Here is a 24,145-nt window from a genome sequence, read left to right as displayed (position 1 = left end):
CTTGTTTTGGAGAGAAGGATGCTAGGCCCTGTGAGGACCATCACCTGCCAAAATGAGCCACCAGGCCATGTAGGATTGGTGCCTGAGGCAAAGGATGGTTCAATCCCTGTGGTTAGGCCTTCTGGCATGATACCAAATGTCAGTGTAGTGTTCTTTCACCCCAGGACCTTTGCGTGACCCCCACACTCACCACATCCACCTTGACAATGGCATCAGAAGTCTGCAGAGGGGAACCAAGGAGACAGGACAGGATGACAGCTCAGTCATGGAGCACCGAGGACAGGAATGGATCAGAGCCAAGAGGGTGTATGCTGGGATGGATGCTCACGGGGTGCCATGAGCCCCACAACTGCAAGGCTGACTTGGCATTGGTGGGAGCACACTGCCCGGTGAGTCTGCCCAGGACCCATGTCCAGAGCTCCTGATGTTTCCTCAGGCCCTCTGGGGCCATGGTCTAGCTGCATGTTACAGTCATCCAGGGCACAAGAGGGCGCTGCGTGAGGCACGATTTTTAAAACCCTGTGGTGATTTTCATGAGCGGGAAAGTCAAGAAAGAAGGGGGACATGGCATCCAGGGGGTCAGGCTGTCAGCCAAATGAGGTCAGCCTCCATGCCACACTCCCCAAGAAGGGAAGCTCCCTAACAATCAAGCCAGTGCATGCGCAGTTGAGTGGTGGAAAGGGACACTGGCCCGACCCCCACACACCAGCACGAGGCCTGGGGACCCCAAGGTAGCTCAGGCCAACCATCCTCTATCTTGTGCTCCTGACAGCACACAGTGAGAAGGAACAGGCTGGACAGGCAGTGGCTTAGAAGGCCAAGGGGCACTTGGGGTCTCCTGACACAGCCCAAGCAGGGAGCCTTCCGGGTGGTACCACCCAGGGCTCTGGCCCCAGGACTCTGCTCTCTTTTCCCAAGCACACCAGGTCCCTCTGGGGTTAAAGGAGGCCCCTTCCAATGCTCAGCAGTAACTGCACCTCAGGGCACCTGTCCCAGGACAGCCCCGTCCTGCCCTTTCCTACAGGTTTCCCTCTGGCAGGTAAATAGTCCTATACCTACAGCCCAGAGGAATAAAAGTGCCCAGAGGACCACAGAAATCCTTCAACCTAGGCCCGCAATGTGTCTCTCAGGAATGGCAGGCTGGAAAACAGGAGGCTGGAGCCGGGTCCTCTCCCAAGCAATCTATTTCCTAGGTGTCATTTGCTGGAGTATAAATGACTGCAGACTGTCTGTGCACACACACACACACACACACACGCACACGCACACGCACACATGCACACACACACACACGCGCGCGCCGTTGCCAGGCCAGTGTAAGGCTGTGATCTGGCTTTGCTGAGGGGAGTGAGCTGGCCTGGCTCGCCGCCCTGAGTGGGGCTGACCCTCTCCCTTACCGCGTCCAGCTTCACCATGGTCTCTAGTTTCTTGACAGGCACCTCTGGCTCCATGCTCACCACGACCTCCCCTGGGGGGTGAGAGGAGAGACCTCCATGGCACAGCACATGGCAGCCCCGGAGGAGCCTGACTGGACAGGGGGACAGACAGACAGGCGGACAGAGCGAGGGGGAGCAGGAGCACCAGTGAGTCAGGGAGGAGCGCAGAGCGGGCCTGAGGCTGACTGGGGTTTTCTGAGGGGAAAGAAGGGGACAGGACAGTCAGTTTCGAGAGCAGAGATGGGTGTAAGGAGGGAAAAATCGAGCCAGGCTCCAGGGTGAGCCCTGCTAGAGCCGCAACGGAGCGGAGGTAACTGCCGGGGAGGTGGGAAGCCTTGGCTTCTCCTTCACATGGTGGAGGCCACATGTCCTCGGGCCCTGGGAGCGCCTTTCCTGGGCTGGCCCTCACTAGCTGCAGAGTGAGGACAGCCTTCCTCGGCTCCCAGGATGGGCCTCCCTCCCTGCCTTCCTCCTCCAGCCCCCCAGGAGAAACTCCAGGCTGCTTGCACTGGGCCCCAAGCGGGAGCCCTCCTGGGGTCCGAGCCGAGCCAGGCCTGGGCTCTGGGTGGCCATACCAGTGGTGTTCCAGCTGGGGGCCGAGCGGTCCGGGGGCCGGTAGATGAAGCGGCGCAGGGAGCTGACGGCGTGGGAGCCCACCAGGGTGTAGCGGCCGAAGGCCCTGCAGTCCACCACGCGGATGTTCAGGGGCGGGTGCAGCAGCTCGTTCTCCGGCAGGTCCTGGGGTGTGGGTGGCAGGGAGCCTGAGCCTCCCGCAGGGATCAGAGGGACCTGGCCTCTCAGGCCATGCAGGCCACACCCGCTCTGCCCAGCTCTGCCTGGGCCCGAGCTCACCACTTCAAACCACTTGACCAGGGTGCTGAAGTTGGGGTTCTTCTTGTAGTTGTGGATCAGGGACGACTGTACCCCCTTCCCCGCACACTCGATGTCTACCCGTGGCCGGTCCACCTGGGCCAGGTTCACCCGCTTCAGGTCCCGCAGGCCCCAGAACAGTACCTGGGAGGGCAGGGGTGAGCGGGAAGGGTTGGCACTCAGTGGGTGGGCTGGGCAGCGGGACAGAGGACAGACTTCAGCAGGTGGTGGCAGAACCAGCACCCATGGGGTATCTCAAAGGACCGAGATCCGGCCTGGGGGTGGGAGTGGGGGCAGAAGGCAGGAGCAGGCAGGCCTGGGCACGGCAGTGTGACAGTCAGCCTGGGACAAGCACAGCCGGGGTGGGGCCCCGGGTCTGCTGGGAGCGCTGGGGTGACTGTGGGTGTGACACGTCCCCTCCTGGTCCCTCAGTCTCCTTGTCTGACAGTGAAGAGTGGGCTTTGGGGGCTGAGGAGCTGGGAGGAGCACATGTGGCCCCTGAAGGGGAGGAGGCTGGGGAGGGAGACACAGGTGGGGACAGAAAGGGTCACGAAGGCCCTCGCACACCTCCACGCGGTACTTGCTGAGCACGGGCCGAATGCCCACAGGCACAGGCATGATGGGCCCTCGGTCCATGTCCACCGGGCCATTGATGGGGGGCAGGTCAGCCTTCCCTGCTGGCCCGATCTGGGAAGCAGGAGCCACAGGTCACACACTGGGGGGCTGAGTTTGTCATGAGATCGGGGAGACAGGAAAGCTCCCACGGGCCCCACCGCAGCACGAGGAGGACGGGCTCAGCGCTCCCGTGCCCACCTGCAGGAGCTCGAAGGCAGCCAGCAGGTCTCCGGCCGTGGCATTGCCGCGGTAGATCTGGTAGTACTCGAGCTGGGGCGGGAAGCGGGGCGGGCAGTAGGCCTCATCCGCCATCTTTACCAGGGGTTTGGCGAAGGTCCGGCCCATGAAGTCAGCTTTGCCCTGGCACAACACACAACCCAGGTGGCCTTGTGTATGGCAGGTGTTTACCAAACACATTCACACGTGCAATCTCATTTGGTCCTTACTTTAGCCTGCCAGTTGTTGTAAGGGATGGGTGAGCTCACCCCATTTCACAGATGGGGAAATCAAGTCTGAGGGGCTGTCTGAGACGTCAAGACCAGGAAGTGAATGGCAGGTAAAAGATTCAGGAGTAGAAATGAGTCTAGAGTTCTCCCAGCCACCTCAGCATCTGAGATGGTTTGTAGAGAGCTGGCAGCTCCTCAAGTCTCAGAGGTCACCTCAATCTTTTATTCTCATTCCAGAATCCTCATGGGAAGCTACAAGACTGTTATAGACTATGCAAAGGCCCTGGGGCTCCTGGGGTGGGAATCCTGGTGACCGCAGGACCCCCGACCCATACCCTGGGCTCAGTCTCCCTGTGTCAGGAAGGGAGGATGCCCAGGCCTAGCCCCTGGGAGCCCAGGCCCACAGTGCTGGGAAAGGTCCAGGCTGCAGCAGGCAGGCAGGAGGGCCCAGAGCGGCTGTCAGTAGCCCAGACTCCCAGCAGGGTTTGAGGAAGTGGTCAGCATGGCTTCAATGCAGGTGGCATGCAGGGGACAAGGGGGAGCCACAGCGTTCCTGGTGGCCCCTGGCACCCATACCATGCTGTCCTGGTCATAGATCTCGATGACAATTATGGGAGGGTCGTCCCGCAGCTCATGAGCTTCCCCATACAGTTCCAGGTTGTCAAACACCAGCATCTGGTCCCAGGTGGGACACAGAGTCTCATTCAGCACCTGTAGGGTTAGGGTGTAGAGACGAGGAACAGGTGGCAGTGGGTGGGCAGACATCATGCCTAGTCAGGGGCTGCAGAGGTCTCGGGGCAGGATGCCAGCAGGTTCCCCAACTTTTTCAGAAACTTTTTTTCCTGTGACAGGATCTCACTATGCAGTTCAGCTGGCCTTGTACCCACTGTGAAGCCCTGGCTGGCCTCCAGCTCTCAGTGATCCTCCTGCCTCAGCCTCCTGAGTGCTGGGATTACAGGCGTGTGCCACCGTGCCCAGTTTCAGAAATTCTGAAGTCAAGGTTAATGTGCCAACTGTTCCTAACACCCTGCCCAGATCTTCCGTCTTTCCTGACTTGTGATAAGAGCCCCAGTCAAAGCAGCTTTCACCAGCTGACCCTGCAAGGATCCCCTCTAAGGACCTGGGATGCTGGGAGACTGGGCCCACAGACTCAGAGCCCTCACCTCTGTGCACTGGCTCTGGTTGATGAAGAAGACTCGAGCAAAGGGGTCAGAGAGCCCGCTGCTATCGGCGGCAAAGAGGCTGCGGGCCTGGTACATGTGGGCCCGGAGCTGGAAGGCCTGCTTTTCTGTGGAGAAGAGCGGGCTGAGGCGGGGGCAGCAGCCCTGTGGGCCTCCCGGGTGGGGGCCAGCAGCCGGGCTGGCTCAGGCTAAGGAGGCTTCACTCACTGGTGTAGACCAGGCTGATGGGCGGGAAGGAGTGCAGGCCCAGGTCCTGGGCTGCCTTGACCTCTTCAAAGCCGCAGGGCAGGCCACACAGGAAGTCCTTCCTCTGCTTGCTGAGGCCCAGCCACAGGTACAGCTCCAGCTTGGCCTGCACGGTCCACCCTGCTGAGCCGAAGCCCCGCTTCCCTGGCAGCTGGGGGCAGGCTCTGGGTCACCAAGGGGCCTGACAGCTGCCAGCCTCCCAGGGATGGAGGAGGGAATAGAGCTGGTCGGAGCCTCGCCTGCCCCTTCCCAGCCTTCCCACTGTGCAGGGTGGGGCTGCCCGGCTCCTTCCCTCTCCCCTTCCCAAACCCTCTCTGCAGCTCTGCTCTGAACACCTCCTGGGTGAGGGCCCCACCTCCTCAGCCCAGACCTGCCAGACCCTGGGGAGCCCCAGCAGGGACCCAGGCTCATGCCCGCCCTGCGCAGCCCCTGTGGCACCTTGAGGAAGAGCGTCTTGACCTTGGCGCAGTCCTTGCCCAGCTCCTCTTCCACGATGGAGAAGAGCAGGTCTTTGGAGGGCACGCGGGCATAGGCGATGCGCTTGTTGTTGCTCATCATCCAGATGAAGACGTCAGGGATGCTGTGCTGGGGCTGGGGCCAGGGAGCGGGGGAGTCAGAGGCTTCCCGAGCCTGCAAGGACCCCGGGGGCCCAGCCTGGAGAGCAGGAGAGGTAGGGGTCCTGCAGCGGCGGGGAATCCTGCCCACTCCCCCTTCCCTGCCCACACATTACGGCAGTGGGGGTCCCCAGGGGTCAGCACAGTCCCCTCTCTGCAGCCCCTGCTCCAGCGGCATGCACACCTCATCTGCCAGGAAACGCAGCTTCTGCAGGAAGTTCTGGCACAACCTCAGCTTGTCGCGCACCGTGTGCCGCTTCACCTGGGCGCGCAGGCTCCTGGCCTGCTGCCCCATGTTCTCCTGCGGGGAGGGTGGGTGAGGGGACCTCAGCGGCTGGGGACCACTTGGCCCCCGTGGTGGGGCTGTGACCTCAAGGGTAGATGCTCCCTTTTCACCACCAGCCCCTTCCTGGGATCCCGGGGTCCGGCCGCATCCTCACCAGCTCCCTCATGCACGATTTGAGGCGCTCCCGGTCCAGCTTGGTGCGGGACGAGTGGCCCTGGTCCTTGTCCGCGAGAGACAGGAAGCGGCTACAGATGGAGGAGCCAGGCTCAGCTAACAGCTGGGCCCCTTGACCCCAGCCCCCAACCTCCTGCTTGCCCGTCTGTCATCCGCCGCTCACTGGCAGCCACTGCTGAGCTCCTCCAGCACCCCGCGCAGGCGGCGCTCAGGGTAGGACTTCTCCGTTTTGATCATCTCCTGCACGTCATTTAGGCCTTCCTCCTGCAAACCAGGGGGACCTAGGACCTGTGACCTCGCAACGGCTACTGCTTATTCATCACAAGGAAGCAACCAGCTCCCAGGTTCTGCAGTAGAACCTGGAGAACTTGGTAGCCTAGAGTTTTGAATTCCTGGAGGAAGAGGTCACCTCTGGTTGTTGACCACAGTGGACTGAGGAGGACTCAGGATTGGAAAGGGCCCGTGCAGGCCAGGGTCAGAGGCCAGCCCAGTGGTCTCCAGGGACCTGAAGAGTTGGGAGCTTCAGACTGCACAGGAGAGCCTTGAAATAACACAGTGCTGTGGCCCCCACCCTGCCCCACAGCAGACAGGACAGATGGCCTGTCAGACACACCCTGCCCCGGGGCCCTGCCTTCCACCCTGCTGACCAGCTTGTCCGCGATGTGGTCCATGATGTTGGCATTGTAGAGGCGACGGCGCTGGTCTGGCCACCAGCTCTTGATGTAGATGCAGGGCTTGCACTCCAGGTAGGGAAGGTGGAAATAGTTTCTTGGTGGAGGCAGGGGAGAGGGAGGTTGAGGTCAGGGACTAGGAAGGTGAGAGGGCCAGGCCATGGGAGGGCGAGAGCAGGGGAGGGGCCCACCTGTTGGTGATCTGGGGGCGCATGGGAGGAGTGGAGGACACCGAGGCCAGATCCCCACTGTCGTCACCCTCATCGTCACTAGAGTGCTGAATCAGGTCTGCTTCCTCCTCGGCCCTGTGCTCCTTCCGGGGCCGAGGCCTCTGGGGTCGTGACAGGCCGTCCACTTCATTCCCATAGTTTCCTGGACAAAGAATGGGGCATCAGAGGGCCTGCGGTCCCATGAGTCCACCTGCCTCATCCAGGCGTTGCTTTGGGAAGAGGGACAGCCAGGGAATGGGGCTCAAACAAGACTGAACACCAGCCAGAGGAAGGTTCCTGTACCCCCAACCCTGGTAAGATCTTCAAGCACATGGCCCAGCCCAGGGAGAAATCTGGGTCCCCTCTCTAGCCCCCTAAGGCCCCTCTCCTTTCTTTCTTCTCCATGTCCAGAGCAGTTCAGCCCTTTAGTTGGGGCAGAGGTTGGTTTCCCCGGGGAATAAGTACACGCCCGCCTGTGCAAATGCAAAGGAGCTGCGTGCATGCTTGGGGACACCCAGGGGGAAGAGGTCACCACTGTCCATTTCCCTGAGGCTGGGGTGCAGCTGGAACAGCCCCCAGCAGCAGACCTGAGGTCTCTGTCCCCTCCCCTTGTAAGCCCAGCGCTCACCTATGGTCACCTCAAAGGTGACTGGTTTGTCTCCATTCTTCCGGTCAATCATTGAGGCCTCTAGGAAGGCTCCAAATAGAAAGAATTCTTCCATTCTCCCTGTGCAGCTCTGCGGGAAGGTGGTTCATGCCATGCCTAAGCCTCAGCAGGGCAGCACATCCGGGCCAGGATTCCCTATCATGTCTCGTTGTCAGCCCCTCGGCTGAGAGGGGGGCCTCCTACCCAGCTTCAGTGGGTAGGCAGCCCTGACCCTGAAGCCCTCAGCCTGGACTGTCCCCGGGGGAAAAAAAGGCTGGCTCTGCACTCCTCGGGACCTCACAATGGCAAAGAAGGGCCCAGAAAGGCATTATCTTGGGAGCCGATGACTATCACTGAGGCTTGGGAGAGCCACAAGCAGGCAGAGGACGAGGACAGAGGCCCTGCTAAGGGACCTAGTGAGGACGCCTATGCCCTTCAGGAGCCTCAGGCTGAAGTCCAGCCTGCTGAGGTGGACAGGGCAGCGGTGGGCATAGTCTGGGACTTGGCTGCCATGGTGACTTGTCAGGGACAGCACAGCTCCCAGGGCCTCACCTCCGAGACAGGCGTGGCCTGTTCCACCTGCACCTCGGTGGAGCTGGTGAGCTCGGGGTTGGAGGTGTCCAGGATCTCCACTGCCAGAGCCAGCATGAGGCGGGCGCGGAAGGACACGCCCTCCCCCAGGCCCTCGTTCAGGTCCTGGTGCTCATCCAGCAGCGTGTAGTTGCGTGTGGAGCCATACATGTTCACCCAGGCGGGGCCCAAGGTGGGCAGGAAGCCTGCAGGATGGAGGAGGAGGAGGAGGAGGGTGCGTGTCGCATCTAGGGCTCGTTCAGGGGCGTGCCTCCTGGCTTCTGCCTCCTGGGTGCTGAGCTCATGGATCGTCTCACACCCTGGAATTATGGGCACTGTCTTGGGTCTGCTTATTTTCTCTGGGGGCCTGAGATGGGTATAGGGGAGATAAACCATGCTCTCTGCTTCTTGGGGTACAGAGCAGGGGCCACTAACAGTCAGTCCAGTTCCTCTCAGACTCTTCAGACCAGCAGACCAGACTTGGCTGTGTTTGCAGGTATGTGTCTCCCCGCTCAGGAGAGCTCACTTCCTCTCTGAAGGGCCTTCCTGTCTGTCTGCCTGAAGTATTACTTCCTTAGGAAGCTCCCCAGTGCCTGGCCAGTTCCCACTGCACTTCTCTCCCAGTTGGGCTTTGTTGGTTTTTGCTTTTCTTGTTTTTGGTTTGTTTGAAGCACTGGCCATTGAATCCGGGGCCTCATGTATGCCAGGCAAGTACTCTACCATTGAGCTACATTCCTTGCCCTATTGCGTGTTTTCAAAAATATTTACACCATTTAAAAAATGAGCTGTAATTCACACAACATAAAATTAACCACTTCAAAGCGTAAATTTAAAAGAAAAGGAAAGGAAAAGTACTTCTCCCTAAATCTCAAAATAACAGTAAAAATAAAGGGGTTGGGGATTCAGCTCAGTGGTAGGGCACTTGCCCAACAAGCATGAGGCCCTGGGTTCAGTCCTCAGCACCAAAAAATAAATAATAGTACCTCTTGGTGGTTTTAAATGCCCTTACCATGTTGTGCAACCATCACCTGGTTCCCAAAGCTTCCAGCCCCCTAAAAGAATCCCTGCATCTCTGGGCAGTTGGCCCTGGTCTCTCTCCCATTGTCCTGGGAAGCACTAATCTACTCCCTGTCCCCATGGAGCTGCCACTCCGGATGTTTCATGTCAGTGGGCCATGACAGCACACGGCCTGTTGGGTCTTCTGCCTGATGTTTTGGCCATTTGCAGCACATCTGTCTCCCTGGTATCCAGCAGGCATCCAGAGGACAGAACAGGATCTTATCTCGCTGTGGGCCTTGCAGCAGCACAGTGCCTGGGCGCACAGGTAGGCACCAGGTTACTGCCACCGCTCCATACTGTTGCCGATATCGTAATACACACCTACGGCATGTGCGCTGTACTTAGGCGTAGATTGGTACTGCATGTATTAGATAATCAGTTTCATTTTACAGGCAGGAGAGCAAGCGCACAGGGCACATGGCTAACTATCAAATCCAGGCGTCTCTGAGCATCTCTGAGCATGAAAGCTACCTCGAGTCCCCGTTCAGATGTGTGTGGGGTGGGGTGGGGGGCGCACTGCAGACAAGGGCCAGTCGGGCTGAGGTCTGGGACGGTGGTGGTGGTGGTGTGTTTGGAAGGGCTTGGTGGCTCCCCCCTCCATCCCTGCTGCCCGGCCTCCAGGATCCAGCTGCTGACCTTTATCTCCGTCATTGGAAATCTTGCGCAGGTCAATGAAGTGGGTGCCAATGGCCACGTCGTTGACCTTGTCCGAGTCCCGGATCTGCACCTTCATGCGTTTGCAGAGCGGAGGGAACAGGTCTGTGAAGATGACTTGCTCATTCCACAGGGGCTCATAGCTGCTTTTCTGCACGGAAGTCTTGCCCTGGAGGAGGAACGAGTCAGGGTCCTTACGCATGCGCACACTTCTCCCCAGGGCTCCCTACCCTTGTTTTGTGGCCTCTCCTCCCCTCCCTGTCCACTGGGAGGCTTCTCTGAGCCCTGTGGGTGACTGAGGTGATCCCTAGCCTGGCCTTACCCCCTACCCCAACCCCAGCCGGAGGTTGCCCATTTGGGATCCAGAGTCCCACCCTGTCGCTGCCAGCTCAGCCTCCTGCATCTCACACCCCTGTACCTTCTGGCCAGCAAAGAAGACTTGCACGTAGGGGTCGACGAGGTCCTTGTTTTCGCCAATGAAAGCCTTCTTCACGTTGGCCATGAGGCTTGTGTTCATCCTGGGCAGCCCCTCCGCGCGATAAATTTTCACGTAGTAGCGGGCCCACTGGCGTTCCGCGGGCACCCCCTCAGGCAGCAGCAAGTTCCTGCGGGTGCATCGGGGCCATTTGGCCAGGTCCAGGACCCTGAGCTGGACCCTAGCATCTGCATGCTCCTGAGGCCTGCCTGGCACCAGACCCTCACTGTTACCTTGGAAACCATGGTATCCACTTCCCAAGGAAACAGGACAGGTTTCCATGGGTTCCAGTACTTCACGTAGTGTGACACTAATTTCTTTCTACATCCATTTATTTAGCAAACTTTTTTGTGTGGTCCTGGGGGTTGTATTTAGGACCTCACACATGCCATGCTACTAAGCTACACCCCAGCCCTTTTAACTTTGAGACAGAGTCTCATGAAGTTGCTCTGGCCTTGAACATGAGATCTTTCTGCCTCAGCCTCTATGTAGTTGGGTCTTGGGTGTGCACCACCACATCTGCTGGGTCATTTTGCATCGTCCTGCAGCAGCCCCTGCTACCACCCTACCCAGGAAAGTGGGCTCTGTGGGCTTGTGTAGGAATAGGTAAAGGAGACCCATGTCCAGGGCACTGGGGAGTCTGAGCCAGCAGCTCCCTCTGGGGGAGGTGGAGCTGGGTTCGGTCTCCAGGGGCTGGGTTAGACGGGGCCTCACCCCTCAATGTCATCTTCATCAGTCTCATTGGCCTTGTGTGGTGTCTTGATGTTGTCTCCTTTGCCCACCACAGCGACGTCACACTTCACATAGCCCTTCAGCCCAGCAGAGATGTCATCAGGGTCGGACAGGACGGCCCACTTGTGATGGAACTGGTGCTCTGTGGCATGAAGGGGATGCTGCACCCAGAGTCCCCATGCTCTGGGACAGCTGGCAGGGTGAGTGGCTCACATCGGGAGGATCTTTAGGGTTCGAGGCTGCTGATGGCATCTGGTGAACCCTGTGCCCAGCCTCTGGGAAGTGAGCAGTGTTGACCTCCTCCCCGAGTGCTCTTAGTACTGAAGGAGGGCAGGCTCCAGGATGCTGTCACAGACAAGAGCTCAGCACCTTCTTGGCCCCTGGAGTTCAGGCTGTCAGGTCCCTGAGACCTGAGACCACAGCTCAGCCTGTACCTGGGCCAGGGACGGAGGAAGGCAGCTGACCGGCAGCCAAGCTGACCCAGCCAGGTCCTGCACCAACTTTCTAGCTGCTCTCTGCCCCTGACAGCTCTCTCTGCCCTCACTCCAGCTGGCCCCGCATGGATGCCACCTGGGCCTGCCAAAGTGGAGGTGCTGCTCTTTCCAGGCTGGGGTGAAGCTCAGAGGTCTAGTGTGGGGCTCCTGCTCCTGGCCTCCCTGCCTCATGTGGCTGCCCACCAGGTGCTCCCCAGGCAAGGCACTCGTCTCCGAGCTCGCCACTGACCTCCCTCGACGCTGTGTGTCTGCTGCTCTGTGAGCTGGGAAAGCCCTGGCCCTCTCTTCCCTCCTTATCCAGCTCAAAATTCCACTCACTGTGACCAAGGGGCTCCCCTCCCACGCAGCCTTTCCTGGTCTCTTACTCCTGGCCTCTTTGGTCCTCTTGGAGACCCACATGCCCTCCTTTAATCTCACTGTGGTCATCTACGCACTGTTTGTCTCTGTGTTCAGACTGATTGTTTTAAAAAAGCTGTGATCCCACCCCAGTGTCCCCACGACCTTGTGACAGTGTGGGGGAAAGGACAGGGTAAGAATCACCTTCACATCCAGTGCACAGGTAGAGGGAAGCAGAAAACCCTGCCTTGTGAACCTCCTTCCTGTGGGTTTTTGGGGGTGTTGTACTGTGGAGCTCAAGAGAAGGGGTGATTGGCATCAGAGCCTCACTTATGTGGACATGTGTGAGATGGACAGATGGACAGGTAGCGAGATGGCTTGGGAGAAGGGAGATGGACAGAGGGCAACGTCGGGCTGCCCAGCTCTCTGAATGGATGGATATGGAGATGGTGGGTGGGTGGGTGGCTAGCAGGATCCATCAGTATGCGGACATCAGGGTGGATGGTTCATGAGGGGGTGACTGGGCAGATGCGTAGGTGAATTGGGAAAGTTTTGCAAGAAAATAATAAAACTTGGTGCCGACATGAAATTTGTCCTCAATCTTAAAAGTTATTTGAAGAGTCTATGAAAGGTAGACATGTGAACATGGGTGAAGGGTGTGGGTGACAGGTTTAGGTCTGACATAGACCAAGCAGAGATGGCTAAGGTGGGGGTGGGGAGTGTCCCGCTGCTGGGAGTCTGTCAGCTGGGAGACCAGGTGACAGTCAGCAGTGTGGTGCTGTGGGGACCGCTGGGTGGGGTACACACAGGACTGATGACCTCAGAGCCTCTTCTGGTCCACGTGCACTCAAGCTGGAGATGGGAGAAGGCCCTGAGGCCAGCCCTGTGCTTCCCACCCTGCTTCCTGCCTGCTGTTGACACCTGCCAGCTGCCAGTGTCCCAGGCCACCTCTGTGACCGACACGCTCATCTCCCTCAGCAGAGAGCAGTGTTAAGTGAATAGCTGTCCGATCCCCCTGGGAAGTCCTCCCAGTTCCATCAGGTCCTGACACCATCCAGGGCTTCCCAGCAGCATCCCAGGAGGTGTCCCAGGAGCACCTGCCCGACACCTCCCTGGGCTGCTCAGGAACCAAGGGCTCATCAACAAGGCCAGACCAGAGTGCAGAGGGTCAGAGCAAAATCACCATGTCCATCTCTGACTTCACCCTCCCAAGCCTCTGGAAGAGCACCAGGCTCAGGCAGATTCAGCAGGAGCTACACATCTGTGGGGTGCGTAACCCCAGCCTGGGCCTGGGCCTGGGCCCACACAGCCTTGGGCTCTGCTGCCTGCTCCTGCTGCTGCCCTGGACCAGCTGTGTAAAGCTCATGAGCCTCGGTTTCCTCCATGTGAAGTGGGGATCAAAATGCCTAGGTTGGCGGGGGGGGGGGCTGGACTTGCTGGGCCAGCTGCTCGCCCAGAGCTTGGTGCTTACAGCTGCTCCACAAGGCGGTGCTTTCCTGACCAGGACCGGACCACTCAGAAGCCCCGAGGAGCATTCTAAGCTCTGCACTGTGTCTTTCCCCAGGCCTAGACCTGCAGCTGGGGCCAGGAGCATTGTTTGGTGCTGGGGGAGGTCATCCTCGGGGACGCTGGGGACTTTCAGCTGGGGGAGCAGACTTACTTCTTTGCTCCCAACAGCACTGGGCAGTCAGTAGGGTTGCCCTCCCCTACGGTCCATGATCCGTGTGGGGCAGGGGAGCTGGGAGACTCAGGTTCTATGCCCAGACTTTGGGCAGATCCCTTCCTTACCCTGGGCCACTCCATCATAATACAGATCAGACTGGCTGTTTCTAAGGTCTCAGGAAGCTTCAATGTTCCAGGATTTCGTAGTTTCTATATGTATGGTCCTGGCGATTGCACTCAAGTTCCCTGACCTCGGTTTTAGTTATGCTACCCACTGGCTGAGTCTACTAGGAAGAACTAATTACTTGACTTCCTAGTTTAGTGGCAGTTCCAAGGCCATTCATTTCTTAGTCTTACCTACCTCATCTGTAAAATGGGAAGAGATGCTGCCGCTTACTTGTTTGGTGAAGGTCAAATGTGATAATCTGGGTGAAGATTTGCATTGCCATGACAGGGTCATCACTCCATTCTGTGCAGCTGGTCCACTTCAGGAACATGAGGCGTCCCTGAGCTGACTGTGTGGTGACAACAGCTCTAGGGAGTTTCTCTAGGTGTCCTCATCAACTCCCTACAGTGCTGACTCACCGTGGGCCTGGCAGTCAGCCACTGCCCACATGGCTGCTCCTCAGGTGGCCTGGGTCCCTTGCAAAGAGCATTTTGAGAGCCCAGAGTCTCTCCAATGTTGCTGTGTCATATGTGGCACTGACCGTCACCGCCACATTTGGGTTGCAGCGTGACTTGATGGGGCACTGAAGCACACAGCCCGGTGCCCTTGCCCTGTGTATCTCTGGACTCAGGTCCCTCAACTGAGAAGGGGGACAATTGGGCTCCTGTGAGTAGGGCAGGGGGTCCTTTCTGCTCGGGCAGGTGCAGCCCAGGCTGTGAGGCCAGCCGTGCTCACTCTGCGAGTAGGAAACACAGCCGGTGACACAGTAGACGCCTGCCATACACAGATGAGCAGTCGCCCTGTGCAGAGTCCCTCCCAGCCTCTCGGGTTGTGGCTGTCCTGGTAGGGAGCGACTCTGGCCAGTTGGGCACACATTGCTCCTGTGTCTATGTCTGGACTGAGCCCCACTTCTCTACATGCCAGATGGCTGTGTACCAATCATCACCAGACTGTGTTTATGGCCCTCGCCAGGCTGAGCCTGGCCACAGTAGGAAGGACCATGGCTACCTGAGCTTAACGCACTGTGGCTGACCAGTCCGTGCGGGGTTACTCACCAGGCTGGGCGTACACGGTCCCCACATCCATCTTGAAGGAACCCACCAGGGTGCCACTGCGCAGCAGGTTCTTGGAGTGAATCACCTTCCGGGCAGAACCAGCAGCCACCAGTCAGCCAGAGCATGGGTGAGCCCTTCCATCGAGGGGACCCCACTAAGAGTGGCACCCCCTTGGTCTTTCTGGGGACCCAAGCTTCGTGGTGAAGTGGAAGGATGTTTGGCAGGGCAGGGGTGGCTCACGGAGCCTGAGAATTAACCTCTCCTCCTCATGCTTGTTTACTGCTGACCGCTATGCATGGGGGAGTAGCTTGTGTCCTACACAGATGGACTGTACAAAGGGCTAAAATCCAGCTTGGGCACCCCTTTGTGCACCTGGGACATGCCGCGCAAGGGGCTGGCTTTTCATGATTTGCTCGGCCAGGGGGGGCGCCACCCAAGGCTGTCGGAAGGCACCGCTTCCAGTGGCCCTGATTGCCAGGGCTTTGCTGCACTCACCGAGATCTTGATGATCTTGTCAAACATGACGTCGGGAGAGACGTGGAAGTCAAAGACGAAGTACTGCAGGGAGAAGGACCAGGCTGCTGTCACTGGTGGGTCCCCCATCTTGGAGGTGCCTGTCTGTGCCCCTGCCACTCCCCCGCATCTCAAGGTTCAGATGAGCACAGGTTCGTGGCCCTTTCAGTTCTGAGCAGCCCAGGTGGAGGCTGGACCCTTCACTGCCGTAGCTGGAACGGTCTACGCTGATAGGCTACATTCAGAAGGTCCCAGGGCTGGAGATTGAGGAGACCTGGGCTCAGGTCCCAGGTATGTCCCTATCTGGCGGTGTAGCCTTCAGTGACACTATCTCTGAACCCCAGTTTCTTGAGCTGTAAGATGGGGGTACTGACATCCACCTCAGATCTTGTAATGAGACTCTGATGCGATACCATTACGTATGTGATGGGTTCCTCTCGTGTGGGACTCTGACAGGTTCTAAATGGCACCAGTGCATCATGGCGCTGACCCCTACAACAACAGCATGTCTCTCCTACACTGACTCCCGTGCTCGTCTTCTGGGCCCCAAACAATAAACTTTCTCTCTCCCTTTTGCACATGCACCAAAGGTCCTCCAATCCCCCTCCCGACACCATCCACTCACGTGGCCTCCACCCCTACATCAAAAAGCCCTCCAGTCCTTTCCCAGCATGACGACCTGTCCACTCAGGCAATCTCCACCTCTGTCCCAAGCCCACGAAAGCAACTCCCCAGCTTTATGTCTTTTGAGGGCCCCTGCGATCTGCTGCAGCCCTCCTGTAATGGCAATAGAGGCTTTTTCTTACCTCTGTCTTTGTCTCTCAACTACACTCAAAACCTACCAGCGTGTTACCACATTGAAAATACCATTGGCCGTGAGACACACGATGGTTTGAGAGTCACACAGACCCTGCCATTAAACCACAGTGCTGGTTGGAAGATGTGCCCCAGCTACGAGGGGTTAAAAGATAAAACTGGGCAAGTCCTAGAAAGGACCAACTCCAGGCGTGAAGCACTTACTCAACTGTGAATGTAAAATGCTGTGGTGTGAATGGTCCTCTCATGCTGCCAGCTGCCTGTGACACTTGCAGTCCCCACCCCTGTCTCATGGCCAGGTGCAGGGACTGGGGATAAAGATGTGGACAGTGATCAGAGTGACCACTGCTTTGGTGACTGTGGGCGGGGAAAGGGGAGAAAGGTTGCCCAAGTGCCTAAGGCACACACCTCAAGAGAATGTGCTCCTCACCGAAAGACCTCACTTCGAGCACTGTGGGTAAAAGTGCTAGCTTTGGAGCCAGTTCCACCTAGCTGACATCCTTTCCTGAGCCTCATCTTACCCCTGTCTTGTGGGGATGATAACCTCAGGCCACCATGTTGAACCACTCTGGGGAGGGTGCATGGCTGTGCATGGCAGTGACAGGTCTAGGCTGGCTGGGGTTAGGGGCCTTCTCAGCTCTAGAGATGGGGGTGAAGGTTTAGATTTGGGGGTCATCAGTACAGGGCTGGTGACGGCAGCCCTGGGATGGAGGAGATGCTAAAGGAGAGTTCTGGGGAGTAAGCAGACCCAGGACAGGGCAGAGGAAGCCACAGCAGACCAGAAGACTGGAGAGAAGGAACAGGAGAGATGAGGAAGCCAGAGAGAGGGCCGAGAGCTCCCTGGGAAGCGGGCAGGCAGCAGGGTGGGGGACCAAGCAGCCAAGGGAGCCAGGGTGACAGTGAGCTTTCAGAAGGAGTGAGGACCCCAGGGGCCTGGGTGGAGCGGTTTCAGTGAGGGGTGGAAATGACAGCAGGGGTGAGATGGGACCCCAGGGGAGGGAGAAGGTGGGGATGGTTCCCACAGTCTCTGGGAGCGGAGCAGAGAAACGGTGGCCCTGGAGAGGCCTGTGGGAATGGGGAGGGACCCGAATTGACCAGGACTTCTATTCCTGCCTGGAGCACCCATAGGTGGTCAGGGTTGCTTCAGCCGAACACACTGTGACAGGACACTGCACAGACCAAGGAGAGGGAGCCAAAGAAAGGCAAAGACAGTGCGGGGTGCCGGGGAGTGGTGCAATGCTGGATTCCCGAGAGAAAAGGCAAAGTGGGGAGGCAGGAGGCCCAGGGCTCCCCAAATGGTCAGGCAGGGCAAGGTGCACACAGAGAAGGTCTTGGCTCGGTCCGTGGTCAGCAGGTGGCTGTGCCAGGGCACAGGCCTTGGGCCTCCTTTCACACAGCGGGGTTCAGAGCCAGGCAGGGGGCATCAGCCCAGGCACCTGGAGTGGGGCCAGCCCCACAGGAACGAGTTAGCTAAGCCAGGGCTGGGGTCCCACACGCTCTGATTCCTCATGCTTCCTGAGCATTATCGGCTTTTAACAATTCTCAGAAATCTGCTGAGTCTTGTTGACTGTTCCCACTTGCCTCTGCCGTCTTAGTGGAACCAAAGGCAGGTTCCTGCCAGCTCAGAGGGTTCACCGAAAGCGGTGCCTCCTCGGGGGATCCTTCACTGAAGAGGAAGGGAAGAAAGGGACTCTAGCCCTGGCCGTGGGCCAGAAGGAATCCAGAAAGCAGTTTAGAATGGTGGTCTGCCTGGGGCGTTGAACTCCCAGGGCGTGTCTGGCAATATCTAAGAACAGTTAGGGTTTCTACAGCTGGGGGTGGGGAGTGGGTGCTGTTGGCATCTTGTGACTAGAAAGGGTGTCATACAGGGTGGTCGACAGCAAAGAATTATCCCATCTAGAGCAGTCATGGAGGTAAGTTTGAGAAAGTCCGATTTTAAAGGGAAAAGACAGAAACAAAACCAGAGCCCCTTGGGTTTGTGAAGAGCACTCTCAAGTGATCAACAGCAAACGTGAAATGGTCCAAAGGCGGGGTGAATGAATGAATGGCCAGAGAGGGTGCAGATACGAAGTTTGGAAAATGGTTTCTGGGAAGCAGCTGGGAAGCGACGGTGAGGGCAGGAGCTGTGCATCTCTGCAGCCCCACACTGTGAGAATGCACCCAGCAGGGAGGCTCTGAGCTGGGCCCCGTGGATGGAGAAGACCAGAGCTTCCAGTCAGCAGGAGACAGAGCCCAGAAGGACCAACTGCTGTTCAGGGATGTTACCGCCACAGAGGGAGGCGGTGCTGCCTTCTGATAGAAAGTGGGCAAGGGTATTTGAACTGGGCCCTACAGGATGAGTAGGAGTTTGTAGGGAGCCATGCATGAATGAATGAGTTTGAATAAAACATGAAGTGCATGGGCCTGGTGCAAGGTGAGCCCTCAGACGTGGCTTTACCACGATCAAGTAGCCACGGAAGACCATGGGATCTGTCTCTACACCCATCAGGGGAAAGTCAATCTTTATCTAGGCCAGAGGCTTTTTCCAGTCAGGGATGTGTCTATCTGAACGTCCTGACTCCACATACCGTTGATGGGGTCCTGGGCAGTGATGTTCTGCCCTGGAGGCTGGCAGGAAACCAGCTGGGAGATCGGGGTGTCTTTGTGGTTGGTTGTACACATGGGTTTGGCCAGGCTGGGGTTGAAGGGTGGGGCTGTGCCCACTGCTGGTGCACAACTGGATCACACCTGCAGTGGCCTGAGGGCACCCTCGACCCCCTCATGCCTCAGGACCCAGATGCCTCTCTTGAGCCAGCCTGGCACCCCTCCTGCTGGGCTTCACCTTCCATGTGGCCTCAGCAGTTTGGAAAGAGCAGCCACGGGCAGCTGTGTCTCTCTCAGTCCAAGCCCAGGGCTTTGGCGGGAAGCCCCAAGCATTTCGTTTAACCATGAAGGCATAGAGCAAAGAGGGTGAGCACCCAGCTCGGACAAGCAAGGTCCCCCAGAAGTACTCTCAGCATCCCCGATGTCAAATGGGATCAGCAGTGGGTTGGGGCATACCTAATGCATTCGGAGGAGTGCCTGGCACATGGAAAAGCTTGTTAACGGTGCCAGTGCCACCACAGACTGAGCTGGAAGGAAGTGCACGGCCCCCGGGCTCTGGCCTGGTGGCGCACAGGGTTCACTTACAAGCAGTTCTAGGAGCTGCACAGGAGAACCCAGGCCACACTCATTTCAGCAGGTGGCCCCTAGCCACAGCAGGGTCAGTCTGGATCTAGATGGGGTCCAGAGTGTGTGGCACTGCATGCTATTTCCTGGGGAAGTAACCCTGTGTGCCCCTTGGCACCGTCACCTCCTAGTGAGCCTGAGTGGGGCTGGTGCTCAGCCTCACATCACATTCAGTAGCCCCTTTTCTCCCCTTGGCCCTGGGGCCACTGACCTCATTGTAGTAGGGGCAGTTGGTGGACTCCTTCATGGATGTGTACTTCTTGTCGTCCCCCACCTCCACGCACACCACAGGGTCCATGTTCAAGCCCACCAGCTGCCGAGCCTCGATCACCGTGATGCTGACCTGCGGGCAGGAGAGGATAAGGGAGCCAGATGGCAAGCTGCGTGGCCTTGAGCCGAGTCCCGGGGCTGGAGGACACAGGAGCCAGCACCGACCCGAAACCATATGCTGTGCTCCATGCTGGCCACCACCTCACCTGATTTGTGGGGTGACCCTGGACTCATCTATGGAGGAGCATGGCAGGTCACTGATTGCTATACCATCCAGAGAATGGTCCCAAGATTTTTAGCACCATGGGAGACAATTTTTCCATGGACAGCAGTGGGAGTGTGGTTTAGAATGATTCAAAGGAGCCTGCAGCCTAGATCCCTCAAATGCAAAATTCACAGCAGGGCTCTGGCTCCTATGAGAATCTACAGCTCCAGCTGGTCTGACAGGAGGTGGGGCTCAGTCTGCGTGCTGGCCCTGCGGAGTGTCTGGGAAATGCAGGTAAACTTTTGCTCACCCTCTGCTGTCCAGCCCTGTTCCTGACAGACAGCCCCAGCTGGGTGCTAGGGACCCTTGTTCTATATGATTCCAGGACTCTGAGTTTTTCCCCAGCGCCCATGGCTCTGCCATGGGAAGGCTGCCAATCTCACCTCAAGAATATCTCACACCAGGAAATGAAGCTTTTTATGCTTCATCAGCCTGCACTTCATCTCCTGCTCGGGGTCTACAAGCCTCTGGTGCTTCCTTGTGTGTCTGGACTTTGGACCTCTTCCCTCATCCCTGGCCCCTGTCCTTCTAATTCCTTTGATCGGTCAGAGAGGCTTAGGTGCCCTCTGCGTTCCCTTCCCCAGCCTGGAGACTGCATGTTGTGAGTCTTTACTTAGCTGGTCCTGGGAAGCCGTTTCTCAGTTGTCCATTGATTCAGTAAATATTTTGGGGGGTGGGGACTGCTGCAGCCAGGCACTGGGGGCAGGGAACAGCCCTCGGCCTGTGTGCTACTTACTGGAGGGCTACTTTATAGGATTGAAGCAAAAACAAAAACAAAAAACTCCAAACAATAACAACAAAAACTTTATATGCACCCACACCTAGATAGATATAGATATGTATATTTAAAAATGTATACATATAAGAATATATATATATATTTATATATATATATAGAATATATATATATATATATATAGAGAGAGAGAGAGAGAGAGAGACAGACAGACAGACAGACAGACAGACATACACACACAGACACAGACAGAGAGATAGAGGCTTGCATAATGTAACTCCTACTTTTCCTGAACCCTAACTTTAAGCTACTAGCTCCTGCTTTGGATTTGGAGGTGTTGGTCACCTTGTAAGTGTTTTGCATCTGGAAAAATAATAGAAAGAGGTAAGACTTGGGGATGTCACAATTGGCCCCAGTCTCCTACCTGCCAGGTGTGAGTACTGAGGATCGTGCGGCTCAGTGAGCTACCGTCTTGGATATGACCAGACACTTCAGCTACCTACAAGGCTGGGCGTGGGTTAGGTGAGACGTTGTGTAGTGGAAGCATCCTGAATGCTCTGTACCACTGTTGTAAGTGGTTTCTCAAATAGAATCTACCTTTGGTCAGTGGGGGGTCCCTCACGTAGATAAGGTGGGGTACGATGCTTAGAATTATTTCATGACACTCTCTTGAGTTATACTGTAACCCAAAGTCTCCTTGGCTGGTGTCAGCATTTACTTTGGGTGTATGTGTGTGTGCGTGCATGCGTGTTACTGGGGATTGAACTCAGGGCCTTATGCATGCTAGGGAAGCGCTCTACCACTGAGCTACACTCCCAGGGCTTGGTGTTTTTGTTTCTGCAATGCTTTCCTCTAATGAAACTGAAAGAGCTGCTTTTTAGGCTTGTCTTGCTGGAAAGCTGATAATTTGAATTGCTATGCTTTGATGCAACTTTAAATATGATCGCACTCCAGAGAATTATTTTCCTTCATTATATAAAATAAAGAATCATCACTAAAATTGTCATCTCCCGTGCTCACAAGGTCTTATAAATCTGGTGAAGACCAAGAAAAACCCACGCATCAGAAACAATGGTGTTCGCAAAACAGAAACCCTTCAGCCAGCGAGAGCATTGCCGGGAAATCATAGAAACGAGAACCCAAATATTTTACTCATCAAAGTAACACTTGAATTATGAAATCAAAATTTCTATTTGGAGCTTGAAATGCCGAAGGGACCAAAGTGGAAACTTAGCATCCAAGCTTCAAAGAGGTTCAATAATCACCGTGTCTTCAGGGAGCTCAAAAGAAAATAAGGCTGATTATTAACTCAGCTCTGAGGAGCTGGCTGTGAAGAGCAGACACCTAAGTCCTTCTGGAATATTTTTTTGCACGGTAGTTTATAAAGTTTTAACTTTCATGAACCATTTTGGGTCAGAGGTTTAAAAAAATCCCATTATTTTTCCCTCCACAACTAACCCTCACTCTGCGAAAAGGGCTTTCTGTTCCTCAGCACTGGGAAGTAGACAGACACAGTTTTGGGATACACCACAGATATGTCAGCTGGAAATTAACCTTCTCCGTGCCAAAAGGATGTGGAGTGGGGCTGTCTTGGTGGCAAGGGATGGAAGCTCTGACTCTGGAGGGAGGAGCTGGAGGGTGGGGCGGGAGGGGGCCAGAGTTGAGAGGAGCAAAAGGGGATCAGGAAGATAGGACCAGCACTTGTGCTTTGCTTGATGGGGAGGGTGGCCCCCCAGAAGCCCGGAGGGCAGGAAGAAGGTACAGGGCCGTGGTTCTAGCTGAGGAGAGTGGTACCCTGCAGCATCCCATCCCCAGCTAGGCTGTACATAGAAGAAATGCATCACTTGAAATTAAAAAGAAAGAAATTAATTAAAAGAAAAAATTGATAGCTCTCTAATATCCTGCAGAGGGGGGTGGGCCATCCTTTACTCCAATCGTCAGCACGGGAAGGAAATAGAAATCCCAAGGTCAGAGTGGGGACAGTGCCAGGAAAGCACACAGTCCAACTTCAAACTCAGTTCTTTTTCCAGGACAGAAGATGAGGGGTCAGAGTGAGCCACGACCGAGATCCCTTGACCAACCGACTCTTGATGGTTGACTGTTCCAGTCTCCTGATGAGATAAGGGACAGATATCCCCAAGTGGCTTCATCGAAGCCACGCAAGGAGCAGCGCTGTGCAGTAAACCTACACCTCTGTCCAGGGGAGCCCAAGCGTAATGGAGCTTTGTGACCTGCTTCAAAAGATCTGATAGTGCTTCAGGAACACCAGCTGGGAGCTAGGGAGTGTCACTGCTCTGCGTGCTTTGGTGGCCCTCATCTTCAGAGGCCAGAGACGTAACATGACTTGATCATCTGGAGATCACTCCAGAGGTGCTGTGGAGGATGCAGGGGGAGAGGCACTAAGAAGGTGGGGAGACCAGGAGGGAGCGGGCCCAATAAGGCTGGGGCCTCCGGTGATATCTAGGGATGAAACGGGGGTGAACACCGGATGTGTGGAGGTGATGACATGTTAAGTCTTGGTGCCAGGAGGACAGGATGGCAAAGAGATACAAGACTTCATAACCCACCAAGAATATCCCTACCAGGTTCTGAGCACTAGTCACTGGTGGGAAACAGTCACAGGGAGGCGACTGTGACTTGTCACCTCTGAGATGCCAATAATCAGGAAAGACTATGTCATGTCCATTCTAAGTATCCAAGGGCTGGCCGATCCTGGGGTCACCACCTTCACGTCTCCCTTCCAGTGGTTTCCAACCTCAGAATGGTTCGGAGCCCTGGAACTTTCCTTGGATCTGAGTCCTGCCAAGTCCTTGTTGCCTCTCACCAGCTGCCTGTGCTTTCTCAGGTCTTCCTAACCCACCCAGGCCAAGTTCTCAAGAGAGTGAAGTCCCTAGCCTGCTTCTGTTGCTTTGTACATTGTGTTTATAGGAAGTAAAAACTGTTTCCCATTTGCCTTCTCAAAGCACCATATCCAATCCCGCATCTCTGATTCCATCTCCATTTCCATCTCCATCTCTATCTCCATCTCTGTCTCAGTCTGTCCTCTGTCTCTTTCCCTCTCTGTCTGTCTGTCTGTCTCACACACACAGAAGCAGCTGAGTCATGAATGCACCACTTGTCAGGAGATGCTGTGCTGCCAGGTTAAATGCAATAATTGTCTGTTCAGTTCAGAGGGTTTAAAACATCTTTGGAGGGAAAATACATGGCCTGATCAATGAGAGGTCTCTAGCAGGAAACAGTTTGAAAACCTCAGTAAGCAAAGAGCTGAAGTGACCCAAGGACCAGAAGGGAATGTCTGTCCGAGGCTTGATTACAGAGAAACACACAGAAAGGTGTCACTCAGTCCCCTCTGTCACAACCTGGGGGAGGTAAGGCAGGATTGTCCACAAGGAAGCAGCAGAGTGCCTAGGAGAAGGGCTCAGTCTTATTTTCTGGGACCTGGTGTGAGTACCCAGACAGGATGACCTCGGGACAGGAAGTGTAGTGACAGCCAGGGGAGGGTCTCCTAGAGGCTTTGTGCCCCCTGATCTGCCACCATACTCAGTGCCAGGAACACCCGGCCGACTTCTGGTATGCAGCAGTACTGTTAGTCCCCAGGGGTGGGTCCAGGGCAATGGGCACCTTAGGCTGGCTGGAGAGATGCTCCTCTCTGCCCGTTTCTACTGTAAATAAGTCCCGGGCACTCCTGGCTTGCACAGTAGTAGATACTGCACTGTGTCAGTATAACCCTGTTCCTCAGGC

General features: G+C 56.4%; 1 protein-coding gene across 5 annotated transcripts in view; it reads right to left on the bottom strand.

Moving 5' to 3' along the window:
* Positions 1 to 24,145, bottom strand: part of Otof (otoferlin) — an 86,226-nt gene that overhangs the window by 9,873 nt on the left and 52,208 nt on the right. For 4 of the 5 annotated variants that reach the window (XM_063231185.1, XM_063231190.1, XM_023566318.2 and 1 more), the window contains 23 exons: positions 19,345 to 19,476; positions 15,093 to 15,155; positions 14,598 to 14,682; positions 10,867 to 11,026; positions 10,096 to 10,282; positions 9,660 to 9,846; positions 7,947 to 8,170; positions 7,377 to 7,485; positions 6,731 to 6,911; positions 6,516 to 6,636; positions 6,032 to 6,132; positions 5,849 to 5,939; positions 5,593 to 5,709; positions 5,233 to 5,385; positions 4,756 to 4,945; positions 4,531 to 4,655; positions 3,944 to 4,078; positions 3,120 to 3,281; positions 2,874 to 2,993; positions 2,289 to 2,450; positions 2,012 to 2,174; positions 1,398 to 1,468; positions 191 to 220 (listed from right to left, as the gene is read on the bottom strand). In XM_063231185.1, the coding sequence (XP_063087255.1) occupies positions 191 to 220; positions 1,398 to 1,468; positions 2,012 to 2,174; positions 2,289 to 2,450; positions 2,874 to 2,993; positions 3,120 to 3,281; positions 3,944 to 4,078; positions 4,531 to 4,655; positions 4,756 to 4,945; positions 5,233 to 5,385; positions 5,593 to 5,709; positions 5,849 to 5,939; positions 6,032 to 6,132; positions 6,516 to 6,636; positions 6,731 to 6,911; positions 7,377 to 7,485; positions 7,947 to 8,170; positions 9,660 to 9,846; positions 10,096 to 10,282; positions 10,867 to 11,026; positions 14,598 to 14,682; positions 15,093 to 15,155; positions 19,345 to 19,476 (3,069 nt within the window). The remainder of the gene's footprint in view (positions 1 to 190; positions 221 to 1,397; positions 1,469 to 2,011; positions 2,175 to 2,288; positions 2,451 to 2,873; positions 2,994 to 3,119; positions 3,282 to 3,943; positions 4,079 to 4,530; positions 4,656 to 4,755; positions 4,946 to 5,232; positions 5,386 to 5,592; positions 5,710 to 5,848; positions 5,940 to 6,031; positions 6,133 to 6,515; positions 6,637 to 6,730; positions 6,912 to 7,376; positions 7,486 to 7,946; positions 8,171 to 9,659; positions 9,847 to 10,095; positions 10,283 to 10,866; positions 11,027 to 14,597; positions 14,683 to 15,092; positions 15,156 to 19,344; positions 19,477 to 24,145) is intronic. The other variant, XM_063231196.1, reaches the window with a different exon arrangement.

This window comes from Cavia porcellus, unplaced genomic scaffold (genome assembly GCF_034190915.1).
Source record: "Cavia porcellus strain 051 isolate PalLab524CR breed Dunkin Hartley unplaced genomic scaffold, mCavPor4.1 scaffold_1, whole genome shotgun sequence".
Taxonomy (NCBI): domain Eukaryota; kingdom Metazoa; phylum Chordata; class Mammalia; order Rodentia; family Caviidae; genus Cavia; species Cavia porcellus.
The sequence above is the reverse complement of the archived record's forward strand: the minus strand, read 5'-3'. Positions and strand labels throughout refer to the sequence as shown.